This window comes from Diaphorina citri, unplaced genomic scaffold, assembly GCF_000475195.1.
Source record: "Diaphorina citri unplaced genomic scaffold, Diaci psyllid genome assembly version 1.1 scaffold694, whole genome shotgun sequence".
Taxonomy (NCBI): domain Eukaryota; kingdom Metazoa; phylum Arthropoda; class Insecta; order Hemiptera; family Psyllidae; genus Diaphorina; species Diaphorina citri.
The window spans coordinates 91,554-108,461 of NW_007378127.1; the positions used below are offsets into that span (position 1 = coordinate 91,554).

Genomic DNA, 16,908 nt, shown 5'->3' on the forward strand with positions numbered 1-16,908 from the left:
TTATTTGATTCTCCTCCGATTTCGTCTCATCATCTTTTTTAGGTTCTTCATCTTTCATTAAACTTTCCGTTTGAGTTGAAATGGTATTTATTGTTTCCAAACAAGAACATTTACAGAGTTCGATTTTCATTTGGATAGTATTGCCAATATTTTCCTTGGGGCAGTTAACGGTTAACACTTTTCCGGTAAACAAGTCGGTGTTACTTATTTTGATATTTAAAAAATTGTCGTTATTGTTCTCCAAAACATTGGTGGGTTTTATAAGAAAAATAGAAAATCCTCCAGAATTCAAAGAAAAAACAGATAGGTCACTGCGAAAGTTTTTATCGTGAAGTTAGCTTTATGGGTTTTGGCAAGGAAGTTTTAGTCTCTGTGTTATCATGTTGTAAATTACATGAATAATTTTCGTCATTTAGGATATCCTCATTTTTATTCTCCTCGGCTGAACAACTCGATTTATTTATATCTGGAACCCTTTGTTCTAGATTTTTAATATTCTTTTCAACTTGGTCTCTGTGTTATCAGGTTGTAAATTACTTGAATAATTTTCGTCATTTAGGCTATCCTCATTTTTATTCTCCTCGGCTGAACAACTCGATTTATTTATATCTGGAACCCTTTGTTCATGGTCTCTGTGTTATCAGGTTGTAAATTATTTGAATAATTTTCGTCATTTAGGCTATCCTCATTTTTATTCTCCTCGGCTGAACAACTCGATTTATTTATATCTGGAACCCTTTGTTCTCTCGAATATATTCCGATAGTGGAAGCTTGGTTGGGGATGAATGGACGCTTTCTGTCCTTTACTTCTTGTAACTTGTAACCAATTTAGGTTTGATACAGGAAGAACTATAACTTAATACAGAGATCTGCTCGAAAATATTCCGATAGTGGAAGCTCGGTTGGGGACGAATGGACGCTTTCTGTCCTTTACTTCTTGTAACTTGTAACCAATTTAGGTTTGATAGAGGAAGAACTATAACTTAATACAGAGATCTCATCGTCTCAAAATCATCGAAGAGAGATGGAGGACAGAAAGGAAGAAAGCCCGCCGTTCCGAGAACGAACCCTATCTGTGTAGTACAACTTGAGTTCTGTTCTTGCTCAATAGGTTGTATTTGTTCTTGTACAGGGTTGTCAAAAATGAGAAATTCTTTGACTTCTTCATCATCAAGGGAGAGGAAACTCAAAAAATATTGTGCAGTACCTGGCCTAGCCCTGGTATTATCCTTTGACTTTTTTTCTTCTCTCTTTTCTTCTTTTTTTTTTATCTTTCAGCTTCAATAAACTTTAAATTAAATCAAAATCGTTGTTTCTCCTCTGCACCCCTTTCTTTATCAATCTCATTTTTCCACTCTTCGTCCATTTTTTCCATTCTTCCCCCTCGATTATCTAATATCTCTTTTTCCTCCTTCTTTTCGCCAAGGCCTTTTGTTATCATTAAGTTTCTTTTTTCTCCGTTATCTTATGTGGAACATCTCTAAAACTCATTAACTACGGAGTCTAGTAGGTTTCCTCATTTGATAGTGCTCTTCAAGAAATTTGAAATCTGGAACAGAAATGTCAAAATCATGGTTATTTGTGATGCAGGGTGATTAAAAGAAAATTTATGAAAATTTCTCGGACATCTTAAGGGCTTTTAAGACCTTTTTAGGGGAGAGGTCAACTTTGTACATAATACGATTTCCGAAAATACTGTTCTTTGAAGTGACGATGTCCCAAAGTTGATGAAAAAGGCTCATTTGCCCCAATTTCTGAAGGGGAAGTCTCTGGTTCGATCTCGTTAACCTTTTTTTTTTTCTTCACCAGTTTGCTCCCGATTCTGAAGGGTTCAACTCTGATTTCTCTTCCGATTTTGCAAAATTTCTGAAAATCTGAATTCGCTCCCAATTTTGCAGATATTGAGAAGAAATATACATATGTATTGGAATCGCTTTCTCCTATGCAATGCAACTTCCAGCACTTTCTCGTCATTCTAAAGAGCATTAGATTGAATAGTTGGCATTCTCACATACATAGTACGTAATGATGATTGATCTGGTAGAGTGGCCGAGTGGTTAAGGTGCTCGATATCGTACCTCGTACTAAAAAAATGATGATTATAATACTCGAGTATAACAAGCACAAAGTTCGTAGATATCAATGTTAATCTTCTCGAGAAAGTCGGGAAATATAGTCTGAACATTGGATTGGAAAAGCTGGAGGAAAACAATTAAGGAAAGAGGATTACGTACACATGCATTCCTTCACATACACAAACACCCATTCTTCCCCCTCGATTATCTAACATCTCTTTTTCTCCTTTTTTTCGCCAAGGCCTTTTGTTATCATTAAGTTTCTTTTTTCTCCGTTATCTTATGTGGAACATCTCTAAAACTCATTAACTACGGAGTTAATTTAGCGAAAATTCTAAGCTTTAAAGTTCGGACTATTACATTGTTTCAAGTTTTGCGTCCAAGTTTTTGCCGCCCGTCTTGGCTATGGCGTCTCAAATGCAGGCCCGGATTTGTTCTAAATCTTTTAGCTTTAAAGTTCGGACTACTACATTGTTTCAAGTTTTGCGTCCAAGTTTTTGCCGCCCGTCTTGGCTATGGCGTCTCAAATGCAGGCCCGGATTTGTTCTAAATCTTCTCATAGATTAAAATAATTTGAAATGGGCCTTTTTCCCACCCTGGTGCATACAAAGTGGTGCAACATTAAACTGCTCAGATAAAGGGACTGCATATCCTAAATCGATAGTCTAAAACTAAATCTAAATAAAGCACCGATATCTTCCTTCTCGCTTCGTCTGTCTTCCTTCTCTCTTCGATTTTGGGAAGCTAAGACGTGATACCGAAATTGGCAATTACCAGAATTTTTAAGGTGTGTCCACAACTCCCCACATTGTCCATGGCCGTCGATCGATGTGAATTTATTGCGAATCGATGTGGATCGACGGCTAGTCGACTATGTGTGGAGTTGTGGACACACCTTTTTAGATTACAAAAAAAAATCTACTCGTATTATTAAAATTTACAATCATTTTTCAGCGCGGTAGACTTCAAATCTGCCGTTTGCCGGTTTGAGTCTCTCACTTACCGGAGCAATGTGCAAGCGGCGCAGAATGGAACTTTGGCCGATGTGCAAGTCCGGATCAGGCCAATGCGATTCAATCCCGGGGTCCGGATCAAGGGATTGGCCGACTAGCCGGATAAGGCTCCCATTGGTCCAGGGGTCGGAAGATACGGTAGGTGATACGAGGCTCCTATTGGTCCAGGGGTCGGAGTGGTGGGGCGTTACGCATGCGCAGTTGCGTTGAATCCAGGTGCGTAGATTGCGTTTGACGCGGACGCGTTTATTGAATACTGTGGAGAAGATGGTTGTTCGATTCTCTTCAATCTTGAGCCGAACTCGCGTCAGATACTCGATGAGTTTCTCTTCAATTTGGCCACTCGTGAATTTGTTCTCGATAATTTCCGTCTTGGTGAAGACCTGGGAAAAGAAAGAAGACTTGTAAAAAAAGGGCTATTTTTTCTAAATAATCAGGGTGTTCTAATTGTAATATGTGTTCCTTATAATATATCAAAATACAATATGAGACCTTGGTTAGACTGCGGGGGAAAAGGACTTTTCAATCCTATCCCAGTTAGAAAAACAAGGTATATTCTATTCGATTCTAGGTCGCGGGTTTGATTCCCACCTGGGCAAACTTGACTCTAAGGCTCTTTCTCGGAACGGTTGGCTTTCTCCTATCCTGTCCTTCTCCTATTTGATTTCGGGATGATAAGACCGCCTTTCCGATGTACAGTTCTATCTATCTTACCTCTTAAAAGAAAGAAGAAGAAGAAGAAGAAGAAGAAGAAGAAGAAGAAGAAGAAGAAGAAGAAGAAGAAGAAGAAGAAGAACTTACCTCTTGAAAGAAAGAAAGAAAGAAAGAAGAAGAAGAAGAAGAAGAAGAAGAAGAAGAAGAAGAAGAAGAAGAAGAAGAAGAAGAAGAAAATTGGAAATTTCCTATCTAAAGTTTAGTGTAGAACACACACAGAGTCCTGGACTGCTTAAAAATTATGGGACTGAACCGCTGATAAACAAATTCTCTTAATGAGTCAATTAGGCAGAATTTACCATCATTTGAACCAAATTTCATCAATCAAAATCACCCACCAATCAAAATGCCTTCCAATTAAATTATCAGGTTCCTCTAATAAATTCCTATGCCTTAATTGCCTTCATGTCTTCTAATAAGGCTCGCCTGTCTTCCAATTAGGTTCGTTCTCTATTTTCGTTATTTTGTCTTTTTTTTTGTACCACCCTTCACCAAACCTTTCCTGTATTCTTTTTCCTCTAGTCCCTTCTTGTTTCCCCTACCTTTCTTATGATGTTCCCCCCCTTTCTATTTCTGTAATTTTGTCTTCCTGTGTACCACCATCTACCGTACTTTTCCCATGTCCTTTTTTTCCCCGTTTCTTCTTTTTTTTTCCCGTACCTTCACCGTCTTCTTTTCTCCCTGTAGTGGCCGGTTGATATTGGGAACTGAAATAGCCATTCGTTTCTTCTCAGTTTTGAAATGTAAAAGTTCTTACAATAAAATTATTACAATCAAAATGCCTTCCAATTTAATTATCAGGTTCCTCTAATAAATTCCTATGCCTTAATTGCCTTCATGCCTTCTAATAAGGCTCGCCTATCTTCCAATTAGGTTCGAGAACTTTTTGTTATTTTGTCTTTTTTTGTACCACCCTTCACCATACCTTTCCTGTATTCTTTTTCCTCTAGTCCCTTCTTGTTTCCCCTACCTTTCTTATGATCTTCCCCCCTTTCTATTTCTGGAATTTTGTCTTTCTGTGTACCACCATCTACTGTACTTTTCCCATGTTCTTTTTCCCCCGTAACTACCTTATTTTTTCCCTTACCTTTCTCGTGCTCTTTTTTCCCTCGTACCTTCCCTGTGTTCTTTCTTTTTCCCTTTCTATTTCTGTAATTTTGTCTCTCTGTGTACCACCATACTTTTCCCATTTTCTTTTTTCCCGTTTCTTCTTTTTTTCCCTTACCTTTCCCGTGCTTTTTCCCCCTTACCTATCTTCTTTTTTTCCCGTACCTTCACCGTCTTCTTTTCTCCCCCTTTCTATTTCTGCAGTTTTGTTTTTACCACCATAAAGTCTTTCGACACAACGACAGCTCTGACACAAATAAGCGACGTGGAAAGAAATGACAGAGGAAATAAGGCGAACGAAAATAAATACGAGTAAATAAAAATAGAACCCACCAAAGGTAGTGGGCCGAACTTTGGGGCCGTCTGAGCTTCGTCAAAAGAGTACATAGGATGCTGTCCAAAGTGAACTACATAACGTAGCGCGTAGTCTGCCTTTTATCCCAGAACGAATACTGTAATGCTTGTAATGAAATTACATTATAACATTACATTGTTAGGTAAAATGAAATATTTCGAATTAGTTTTTTTTAGTACAAAAGAAACTCAACAAAAAATTTAAAATACTCTTTTTTGTGTGTGTAGCAGAAAGAGTGTAAACAAAACCTTTTGTCTTTTACTCATTTACTTTCTTCTTTATTTTTCTCATTCTTCTTCTGCTCCTCTGCAACCTCTTCCTTTTCTTTCTCTTTGCTCTTCTTTCTTCACGTCTTCTTATTTTTCTTATCCTCTTCCTCCTCTTCCTTTTTTCTTTTCTTCCTTCGCGTATCCTTCTTCTTCTTCTTCTTCTTCTTACCCACCTCCTCCTCTCTTTACCGTTCTTTTCCCTTCTTAAACTCCTTCTCCTACTCCTTCTGCTCTTGCTTTTCTTATTATTTCACGTCTTCTTTTTCCTTATCCTCCTCTTTTCTTCCTCTCGCTCTTCTCCCTTCATGTTCCTTTTTCTTATCTTCCTCCTCTTCCATTTCTTTCTCTTGCTCTTCTTCCTTCACGTTTTCTTCTTTTTCTGATCTAATCTCCTACTCTTTCTCCGCTGTGGCCTGTAACACTCTAGGTCCTCCTAAGATGAAGAAACTAAATAGAAAGATAGATACCTAAAGAGTTAAAGAAAAGAGAGAATAGAAAGAATAAACCTAAGGAAAATTAATAAGGTGGTTGGCTGTTTTCTGGAAATGTCACTGAGTAGCTCGAAAACTTGGAGTCAACCCGATGACACTCCCAGCAACCAACTGACCTGGATTCGGACGCCACTAGTTTCAAAAGCTTGAGGGCTGGTGAAACTAGAAGCCATCTTTTCAACTCCCATTTCCCTCCCATTCGTCTGCTCCTGATTTTCTTCAATGATAATCTCATCTTTTGTTTCTCTGTGTGGAGAATTATTCAGGTCGCTGGTATTCGTAATTTGCAAATTATTCAAATCGCTATTACATCCAATATTATCCTCTGGATTTGGAGCGTGGATTCTAAAATAATCCTCTTTTCTTTCATTCTCATCTTGATTATCATAAATTTTTAAATTGTTTTTATTCAAATTAGCAATACAATGAAAATTAGTTTCTTTGATATGTAAATTTGTTTGTCGTTGTTCTACTTTTTCTTCCTCGTAAAACTTTTCTCTCTCGACACAATAATTGTCTTTTCCATTTTCTTTTCTTTCTACATCAGGCATTTTTCCTTTGTCGCTTTGATTACTCTGCAGTCTTATTGTATTATTCAAATTCCCTTTTATGTCTAGAGATGCTGATGACTCCTGTTTTGATTCATTCTCATCAATGTTTTGTTCATTAGGCATTTCTACTGCATTCAGTATTTCATTTTCATCCTGCATATCAAAATCTATGTCACAAGCTTCTTCTTCAGTGTCTGTTTTGCTGGTGTTGTTTTTAACTTCATGTTCAAGGCACGTAGAATTTAAGTGAATTTGAGTGTCTGGAATATGAGGATCAAATTTGTCATGTTGAGAGTTCAAGTTGGACTCATCACCAGAAAACTCGAGACTAATGGTGAGACTGTTAGGTAGCTTGGCTTGAAAATTTTGTTGTTTCGTTATCTCTGGAAGAGCAGCTATGACAGTGTCATTAGTCTGATCCTCGAGGCTGGTTGCATAATCATCCGTCATTTTTATGTCAGTAAATGAAAAGTTCATTGCGTAGAATTTAAGTGAATTTGAGTGTCTGGAATATGAGGATCAAGTTTGTCATGTTGAGAGTTCAAGTTGGACTCATCACCAGAAAACTCAAGACTAATGGTGAGACTGTTAGGTAGGTTGGCTTGAAAATTTTGTTGTTTCGTTATCTCTGGAACAGCAGCTATGACAGTGTCATTAGTCTGATCCTCGAGGCTGGTTGCATAATCATCCGTCATTTTTATGTCAGTAAATGAAAAGTTCATTGATTTTGATTCTCTCAAATGAACACTCGTTTCGTTGGATATCATGTCACCTCGCTTTTTAGAATTACCTCTTTGTTGAAACTTTTCTCTGGCTCTCTTAGCTCTTGAATTGTCAGAATATGTAGGTGTGACAGTGACTGGGCTCTCAGTAACAGATTTGTCATCATAGCCTTGGATCTTTTCATTTCCTTCAGAATCATGTCCATTGTCAGAGTGCACTGCTGTTGGCACTCATAGCCTTGGATCTTCTTATTTCCTTCAGAATCATGTCCATTGTCAGAGTGCACTGCTGTTGGCACCAATTTTTCCTTTACAATCTCAGGATTCTCATCTGTTTCATTATTCCCAAGTAAATTATTTTCCTCTTCTTGTTGCAACTCGAAATCAATTTCTTCCATATTTTCAGTAATAAGTTGGGCAATAGAACATGTAGGTGTGACAGTGACTGGGTTCTCAGTAACAGATTTGTCATCATAGCCTTGGATCTTTTCATTTCCTTCAGAATCATGTCCATTGTCAGAGTGCACTGCTGTTGGCACCAATTTTTCCTTTACAATCTCAGGATTCCCATCTGTTGTATTATTCCCAAGTAAATTATTTTCCTCTTCTTGTTGCAACTCGAAATCAATTTCTTCCATATTTTCAGTAATAAGTTGGGCAATAGAATCGTATTTCTTACTCAACTTAGCATACATAAGCGTAAAATATTCATTGATCAAATAAATATCATCACCTTTGAATTCTTTCTTGTTTTGAACGTTCTTCTTTCTCAAAGCTTCCAGATCTTGATCGTATTTTTCAATCAGGTTCATTTTCTTTCTCAAGTCGCTTAGTATGTCTAGTAGTTCGGTTGTGTTTAATGTTTTGATGACATAGTCCAGTTTGCTCATCACCTTTGAATTCTTTCTTGTCTTGAACGTTCTTTCTCAAAGCTTCCAGATCTTGATCGTATTGTTCAATCAGGTTCATTTTCTTTCTCAAGTCGCTTAGTATGTCTAGTAGTTCGGTTGTGTTTAATGTTTTGATGACATAGTCCAGTTTGGTGACAATTTGAAACAGTTCTTGATTGTTGATGATGAGCTTTTTGTACCGCTTCATGTTCGAATTGGAATAGGTCAAGTTTCGACCTCTGTTCCTGCCTCGCCGATGGCTATGATGAATATCGAACGAGTTGAATAGTGTGAGAATTGGATTTATGTTTATGTTTTTGAGAATATCTTCACTTTGTTCTGTTGCATTGGAGTCCATCGAGTCGTATTCGTAAAATTTCGACACCGTGCGTTCATGTTTGAAATTCTTTCTCTGATATATTCTCTGTTCTCCTTTGACATCTTCTGTTGGTGTTGGAGTGTTTCTGTCATATGAAACATCAGTTTTGTTGAATTCTCTATCATAGTTTTCACTTGGAGGTTCTTTGTTAGCCTCCAATGTTTCTTCATATTCCGAATAAATTCTCTGACTTTTCAGCCGAAACAGACTGGGTAAGGTACTCATTTTCCGTTTTATAGATCTCTTTCGTTTGCCTGGGAGGTCTATCCACTCGTTTTGTCCGTCTTCAGTAGTATTCGCTGTTTGGTCTAAACTTCCTTCAATGCTGACTGGTTTGATATTTTTGTCAGCTATAATCGGATTATCTTCTATGTTCAATAGAAATGGAGATCCAGGGATGTTGTAGCCATAGTAGGTGATTCTGATCTCATACTTCCCTGAAAAATAAGGAACATAAAAACAAGGAAAATACATAATATAGTAAAAAGAACTTTTACTACAATGTCAATCAAATGGACATAATCTCAAGGGCTCTTGTGCTAAGGATGTTTTAAGACAGTCTTTTTTCTGCCAATACACTATCTGATTTGCTTTCTTTATGTTCTGGTAACTCTTCTTCAACTGGTTTGGTTTCTTCATGTTCTAGTAACTCTTCTTCAACGGTTTCTTTATGCCGTATCAACAAGTTGATTACTAATGTTGACACTTACCTTTTTTCCTGCACACATATGTCACTTTAACATACTCGTTATTGGATCGATACTGAATGACAACATCATTGTTGACATTTCTCTCATGAAACAGTTCTGTATCAACAAGTTGATTGCTAATGTTGACAAAGTTGTAGCAACTTTCGTTGTTGATCTCGATGATGATGTTGTTCAACTCGGTGGTCAGTTCTGGTAACTCTTCTTCAACTGGTTTGGTTTCTTCATGTTCTGATAACTCTTCTTCAACTGGTTTGGTTTCTTTATGTTCTGGTAACTCTTCTTCAACTGGTTTGATTACCTCTTCTTCATTTAGTTTGATTTCTTCATGTTCTGGTAACACTTCGACTGGTTTGGTTTCTTTATGTGTTGGCAACTCTTCTTCAACTGGTTTGGTTTCTTTATGTTCTGTTTCTTTATGTTCTGGTAACTCTTCTTCAACTGGTTTGGTTTCTTCATGTTCTGATAACTCTTCTTCAACTTGTTTGGTTTCTTTATGTTCTGGTAACTCTTCTTCAACTGGTTTGAATACCTCTTCTTCATTTAGTTTGATTTCTTCATGTTTTGGTAACTCTTTTCCGTCTGGTTCGCTTTCCTTTGGTTCTTCTCTTTCGTCTCCTTCATTTAGTTTGATTTCTTCATGTTTTGGTAACTCTTTTCCGTCTGGTTCGCTTTCCTTTGGTTCTTCTCTTTCGTCTTCTTTGTCCGTAACTCTTTTCCGTCTGGTTCGCTTTCCTTTTGTTCTTCTCTTTCGTCTTCTTTGTCTTGCGTTTCCTGTATTTCTCGATGTTGGGCCATTTCTTCTTTGTATATTATTTGCAATATCTCTGTTTGTTCTGTGTTCATTGTTTTCTGTATGTCTATTTTTTGTGGGCTAACTTTTTTCCGTCTGGTTCGCTTTCCTTTGGTTCTTCTCTTTCGTCTTCTTTGTCTTGCGTTTCCTGTATTTCTTGATGTTGGGCCATTTCTTCTTTGTATATTATTTGCAATATCTCTGTTTGTTCTGTGTTCATTGTTTTCTGTATGTCTATTTTTTGTGGTGCTTTATCTTCCCGGCATATTTGTTCATGAAATTCCGTTATGTTTGTTAGTTCATTTTCATTTTGTTTCAACTTGTTAACAGAATCCGTTTCTATACTTTTGTTAATAAAACTCTGTACATTGCAAGAAACATTCGATTTTTGCGTCCTCAAAGTGTCGGCGAAAAAGCTCAAATTTTCAAGCGACTCAAAATCGGTCGAAGATGAATAACTTAGCTTGAAATCTTCTGAGTGATCAGCGACATAAGTGTCCTGGTGGTTTTGAATTGTCATAAACTCACTTTTGTCCACCACATAGGGAATTGATTTGAGTTCATTTTTGGCATTTGTATCAGTGTCTGGACGTTCCGTACTGATACCATCTTGTGGAATCATTTGATGTTCATAACTGAGGCATTCTTCGGTCTTCTCGGAAATTAGTAAGGCATCCATCTTGTGGAATCATTTGATGTTCATAACTGAGGCATTCTTCGGTCTTCTCGAAAATTAGTAAGGCATTTTCAAAGGGTTCAACATCGTTAGCTTCGTTTCGTTGATTCTGTTGTAGATCGTTGTTATTTGTTGGTTCATATTGGTCTTCATTTGTGACAGTATCATGTTCTTTCGCTTTCGAATCACCTGAAATTTCAAAAGAAAACTCAATCAGACATTCAAAGCTCCCCATTGAAATTCATCGCGCTAGTTTTTCTACGTATCATCTTGTGGAATCATTTGATGTTCATAACTGAGGCATTCTTCGGTCTTCTCGGAAATTAGTAAGGCATTTTCAAAGGGTTCAACATCGTTAGCTTCGTTTCGTTGATTCTGTTGTAGATCGTTGTTATTTGTTGGATCATATTGGTCTTCATTTGTGACAGTATCATGTTCTTTCCCTTTCGAATCACCTGAAATTTCAAAAGAAAACTCAATCAGACATTCAAAGCTCCCCATTGAAATTCATCGCGCTAGTTTTTCTACGTAAGCAATTCAACATTATCATCTTTTTCTGCGGAAATTTCAACTGCATTTTGTATTTCTTGTGGTAACTCAACTGCATCCTGTATTTCTTGAGGTAAATCGGTTTTGATTTCATCTTGTTCTGGTAACTCTTCTTCAGCTGGTTTGATTACTTCTTCTTCAATTGGTTTGGTTTCTTCATGTTCTGGTAACTCTTCTTCAACTAGTTTGGTTATTAGCTTCGTTTCGTTGATTCTGTTGTAGATCGTTGTTATTTGTTGGATCATATTGGTCTTCATTTGTGACAGTATCATGTTCTTTCCAAAAAATAAGGAACATAAAAACAAGGAAAATACATAATATAGTAAAAAGAACTTTTACTACAATGTCAATCAGATGGACATAATCTCAAGGGCTCTTGTGCTAAGGATGTTTTAAGACGGTCTTTTTTCTGCCAATACACTATCTTTCTTCAGTTCGGTATCAACAAGTTGATTACTAATGTTGACACTTACCTTTTTTCCTGCACACATATGCCACTTTGACATACTCGTTGTTGGATCGATACTGAATGACAACATCATTGTTGACATTTCTCTCATGAAACAGTTCGGTATCAACAAGTTGATTACTAATGTTGACACCACTCACCTTTCTTCCTGCACACATATGTCACTTTGACATACTCGTTGTTGGATCGATACTGAATGACAACATCATTGTTGACATTTCTCTCATGGAACAGTTCGGTATCAACAAGTTGATTACTAATGTTGACACTTACCTTTCTTCCTGCACACATATGTCACTTTGACATACTCGTTGTTGGATCGATACTGAATGACAACATCATTGTTGACATTTCTCTCATGGAACAGTTCGGTATCAACAAGTTGATTGCTAATGTTGACAAAGTTGTAGCAACTTTCGTTGTTGATCTCGATGATGATGTTGTTCAACTCGGTGGTCAGGTCTTTGCAGTAGATGTAGAAGGTGTTTTTGCCGTCCACTCTGCCGTACATGAGGCCCATGCCGCGGGCGATGAAGTCACGGGACCGCCGATTGTTGATGGAGACGGGTTCGGTGTCTGGCGGTTTGCCGGAGTTGGCGTCTCGTTGGGTTGTTTGGGTGGCGGCGGGGGTGAGGGTTTCGCTCCGTTCGTCACGTTGAGTGTCCATGGTGGAGTTTGCGGTTTTGAAGTCTGCAAATAGAATAGAATATACCCTGCCTTATAGTAAAAAGAACTTTTACTACAATGTCAATCAAATGGACATAATCTCAAGGGCTCTTGTGCTAAGGATGTTTTAAGACAGTCTTTTTTTCTGCCAATACACTATCTTTCTTCAGTTTGGTATCAACAAGTTGATTACTAATGTTGACACTTACCTTTTTTCCTGCACACATATTTCACTTTGACATACTCGTTATTGGATCGATACTGAATGACAACATCATTGTTGACATTTCTCTCATGAAACAGTTCGGTATCAACAAGTTGATTACTAATGTTGACACTCACCTTTTTTCCTGCACACATATGTCACTTTGACATACTCGTTATTGGATCGATACTGAATGACAACATCATTGTTGACATTTCTCTCATGAAACAGTTCGGTATCAACAAGTTGATTACTAATGTTGACACTTACCTTTTTTCCTGCACACATATGTCACTTTGACATACTCGTTGTTGGATCGATACTGAATGACAACATCATTGTTGACATTTCTCTCATGAAACAGTTCGGTATCAACAAGTTGATTACTAATGTTGACACTTACCTTTTTTCCTGCACACATATGTCACTTTGACATACTCGTTGTTGGATCGATACTGAATGACAACATCATTGTTGACATTTCTCTCATGAAACAGTTCGGTATCAACAAGTTGATTACTAATGTTGACACTTACCTTTTTTCCTGCACACATATGTCACTTTGACATACTCGTTGTTGGATCGATACTGAATGACAACATCATTGTTGACATTTCTCTCATGAAACAGTTCGGTATCAACAAGTTGATTACTAATGTTGACACTTACCTTTTTTCCTGCACACATATGTCACTTTGACATACTCGTTGTTGGATCGATACTGAATGACAACATCATTGTTGACATTTCTCTCATGAAACAGTTCGGTATCAACAAGTTGATTACTAATGTTGACACTTACCTTTTTTCCTGCACACATATGTCACTTTGACATACTCGTTGTTGGATCGATACTGAATGACAACATCATTGTTGACATTTCTCTCATGAAACAGTTCGGTATCAACAAGTTGATTACTAATGTTGACACTTACCTTTTTTCCTGCACACATATGTCACTTTGACATACTCGTTGTTGGATCGATACTGAATGACAACATCATTGTTGACATTTCTCTCATGAAACAGTTCGGTATCAACAAGTTGATTACTAATGTTGACACTTACCTTTTTTCCTGCACACATATGTCACTTTGACATACTCGTTGTTGGATCGATACTGAATGACAACATCATTGTTGACATTTCTCTCATGAAACAGTTCGGTATCAACAAGTTGATTACTAATGTTGACACTTACCTTTTTTCCTGCACACATATGTCACTTTGACATACTCGTTGTTGGATCGATACTGAATGACAACATCATTGTTGACATTTCTCTCATGAAACAGTTCGGTATCAACAAGTTGATTACTAATGTTGACACTTACCTTTTTTCCTGCACACATATGTCACTTTGACATACTCGTTGTTGGATCGATACTGAATGACAACATCATTGTTGACATTTCTCTCATGAAACAGTTCGGTATCAACAAGTTGATTACTAATGTTGACACTTACCTTTTTTCCTGCACACATATGTCACTTTGACATACTCGTTGTTGGATCGATACTGAATGACAACATCATTGTTGACATTTCTCTCATGAAACAGTTCGGTATCAACAAGTTGATTACTAATGTTGACACTTACCTTTTTTCCTGCACACATATGTCACTTTGACATACTCGTTGTTGGATCGATACTGAATGACAACATCATTGTTGACATTTCTCTCATGAAACAGTTCGGTATCAACAAGTTGATTACTAATGTTGACACTTACCTTTTTTCCTGCACACATATGTCACTTTGACATACTCGTTGTTGGATCGATACTGAATGACAACATCATTGTTGACATTTCTCTCATGAAACAGTTCGGTATCAACAAGTTGATTACTAATGTTGACACTTACCTTTTTTCCTGCACACATATGTCACTTTGACATACTCGTTGTTGGATCGATACTGAATGACAACATCATTGTTGACATTTCTCTCATGAAACAGTTCGGTATCAACAAGTTGATTACTAATGTTGACACTTACCTTTTTTCCTGCACACATATGTCACTTTGACATACTCGTTGTTGGATCGATACTGAATGACAACATCATTGTTGACATTTCTCTCATGAAACAGTTCGGTATCAACAAGTTGATTACTAATGTTGACACTTACCTTTTTTCCTGCACACATATGTCACTTTGACATACTCGTTGTTGGATCGATACTGAATGACAACATCATTGTTGACATTTCTCTCATGAAACAGTTCGGTATCAACAAGTTGATTACTAATGTTCCAATCAAAATACCTTCCAATTTAATTATCAGGCTCCTCTAATAAATTCCTATGCCTTAATTGCCTTCATGTCTTCTAATAAGGCTCGCCTGTCTTCCAATTAGGTTCGTTCTCTATTTTTGTTCTTTTGTCTTTTTTTGTACCACCCTTCACCATACCTTTCCTCTATTCTTTTTTCTCTAGTCCCTTCTTGTTTCCCCTACCTTTCTTATGATCTTCCCCCCTTTCTATTTCTGTAATTTTGTCTTTCTGTGTACCACCATGTACCGTACTTTTCCCGTTCTTTTTCCCCCGTAACTACCTTTTTTTTCCCTTACCTTTCTCGTGCTCTTTTTTCCCTCGTACATTCCCTGTGTTCTTCCTTTTTCCCTTTCTATTTCTGTAATTTTGTCTCTCTGTGTACCACCATCTACCGTACTTTTCCCATGTTCTTTTCCCCCGTTTCTTCTTTTTTTCCCCTTACCTTTCCCGTGCTTTTTCCCCTTACCTATCTTCTTTTTTTCCCCCGTACCTTCACCGTCTTCTTTTCTCCCCCTTTCTATTTCTGCAGTTTTGTTTTTACCACCATAAAGTCTTTCGACACACCGACAGCTCTGACACAAATAAGCGACGTGGAAAGAAATGACAGAGGAAATAAGGCGAACGAAAATAAATACGAGTAAATAAAAATAGAAAGAAAAATCCCGTCCTCTTATTCCTTTGTCTTTTACTCATTTACTTTCTTCTTTATTTTTCTCATTCTTCTTCTGCTCCTCTGCAACCTCTTCCTTTTCTATATTTGCTCTCTTTGCTCTTCTTTCTTCACGTCTTCTTATTTTTCGTATCCTCCTCCTCCTCTTCCTTTTTTCTTTTCTTCCTTCGCGTATCCTTCTTCTTCTTCTTCTTACCCACCTCCTCCTCTCTCTACCGTTCTTTTCCCTTCTTAAACTCCTTCTCCTACTCCTTCTGCTCTTGCTTCCTTTTTTTTCTTTTCTTCCTTCGCGTATCCTTCTTCTTCTTCTTCTTCTTCTTCTTCTTCTTACCCACCTCCTCCTCTCTCTACCGTTCTTTTCCCTTCTTAAACTCCTTCTCCTACTCCTTCTGCTCTTGCTCTTCTTATTATTTCACGTCTTCTTTTTTCCTTATCCTCCTCTTTTCTTCCTCTCGCTCTTCTCCCTTCATGTTCCTTTTTCTTATCTTCCTCCTCTTCCATTTCTTTCTCTTGCTCTTCTTCCTTCACGTTTTCTTCTTTTTCTGATCTAACCTCCTACTCTTTCTCCCCTGCGGCCATTCTTTTCCCTTCTTATTTTTCTCCTTCTACTCTTTCTCTTTCTCCTCCTCTTGCTCTTTTTCTTTCATCTCCCTTTTCTTTTTCTCAACCTGCTGTCTGCCACCAATCTTTACTATTCCTCCAGCTTCTTAATCTTTATCTTCTTCCTCTCCTCCTCCTCCTCCCTGTTTCTTTTTCTTCTTCTTTTCCTTCTCCTCCTTCGCTCCTAGCATTCTTTTCCTCCTCTTGGTCTTCTTCCTTCGTCTCGTTCTTCTCATTCTCTTTTGCGTTCGTTCTACTTTTGTGCCTTCTCCTTCTGCTTCTTCTCCTTTTCTTCAGCCTCTTCCTTGTTATCCTTTCTCATTCCGATGAACCAAAGGGAAACTACTCAGATAGTTTTTTTTTCTTTTCCTATACGAAGGATTTTCCTGGAGGGTCCAGAAAACAGGAAGGGAGGAAGAGATGAGGAGAGGTAAGAAAAATAGAAAATCCTCCAGAATTCAAAGAAAAAACAGATAGGTCACTGCGAAAGTTTTTATCGTGAAGTTAGCTTTGTTATTGTTTTCTGCTTCCTCGAATATATTCCGATAGTGGAAGCTCGGTTGGAGACGGATGGACGCTTCCTGTCCTTGACTTCTTGTAACTTGTAACCAATTTAGGTTTGATAGAGGAGGAACTATAACTTAATACTCGTACAGAGATCTTATCGTCTCAAAATCATCGAAGAGAGATGGAGGACAAAACAGAAGAAAGTCCGCCGTTCCGAGAACGA

General features: G+C 37.6%; 2 protein-coding genes across 2 annotated transcripts; both read right to left on the reverse strand.

Moving 5' to 3' along the window:
- Window positions 1-7,338: 7,338 nt before the first annotated feature.
- Window positions 7,339-11,955, reverse strand: LOC113468288. The gene is made up of 3 exons (XM_026825079.1): window positions 11,765-11,955; window positions 8,191-9,003; window positions 7,339-8,030 (listed from the first exon to the last, which is right to left on the reverse strand). Exons 1-3 carry the CDS (start codon window positions 11,916-11,918, stop codon window positions 7,339-7,341), a joined length of 1,659 nt encoding a protein of 552 aa, XP_026680880.1. The 5' UTR covers window positions 11,919-11,955.
- A 61-nt stretch (window positions 11,956-12,016) lies between these two features.
- On the reverse strand, window positions 12,017-16,500 carry LOC108252635. Its single transcript, XM_026825081.1, has 11 exons — window positions 16,436-16,500; window positions 14,764-14,879; window positions 14,498-14,638; window positions 14,232-14,372; window positions 13,966-14,106; window positions 13,700-13,840; window positions 13,434-13,574; window positions 13,168-13,308; window positions 12,902-13,042; window positions 12,636-12,776; window positions 12,017-12,450 (listed from the first exon to the last, which is right to left on the reverse strand). The coding sequence occupies exons 1-11, from the start codon at window positions 16,498-16,500 to the stop codon at window positions 12,017-12,019; spliced, it is 1,743 nt and encodes a 580-aa protein (XP_026680882.1).
- Between the last annotated feature and the right edge of the window lie 408 nt (window positions 16,501-16,908).

Bases quoted from the DNA above. Each gene is read 5' to 3' on its own strand.
- LOC113468288 (XM_026825079.1), bottom strand. From the start codon at position 11,918: ATGTGTGCAGGAAGAAAGGTGAGTGGTGTCAACATTAGTAATCAACTT. The intron at 9,004-11,764 runs GTAAGTGTCAAC...CTTATTTTTCAG, and splicing joins ATATGTGTGCAGGAAAAAAG to GGAAGTATGAGATCAGAATC. The intron at 8,031-8,190 runs GTGATGAGCAAA...AAGAATTCAAAG, and splicing joins AGACAAGAAAGAATTCAAAG to GTGATGATATTTATTTGATC.
- LOC108252635 (XM_026825081.1), bottom strand. From the start codon at position 16,500: ATGAGAAAGGATAACAAGGAAGAGGCTGAAGAAAAGGAGAAGAAGCAG. The intron at 14,639-14,763 runs GTAAGTGTCAAC...ATATGTGTGCAG, and splicing joins ATATGTGTGCAGGAAAAAAG to GAAAAAAGGTAAGTGTCAAC. The intron at 13,841-13,965 runs GTAAGTGTCAAC...ATATGTGTGCAG, and splicing joins ATATGTGTGCAGGAAAAAAG to GAAAAAAGGTAAGTGTCAAC.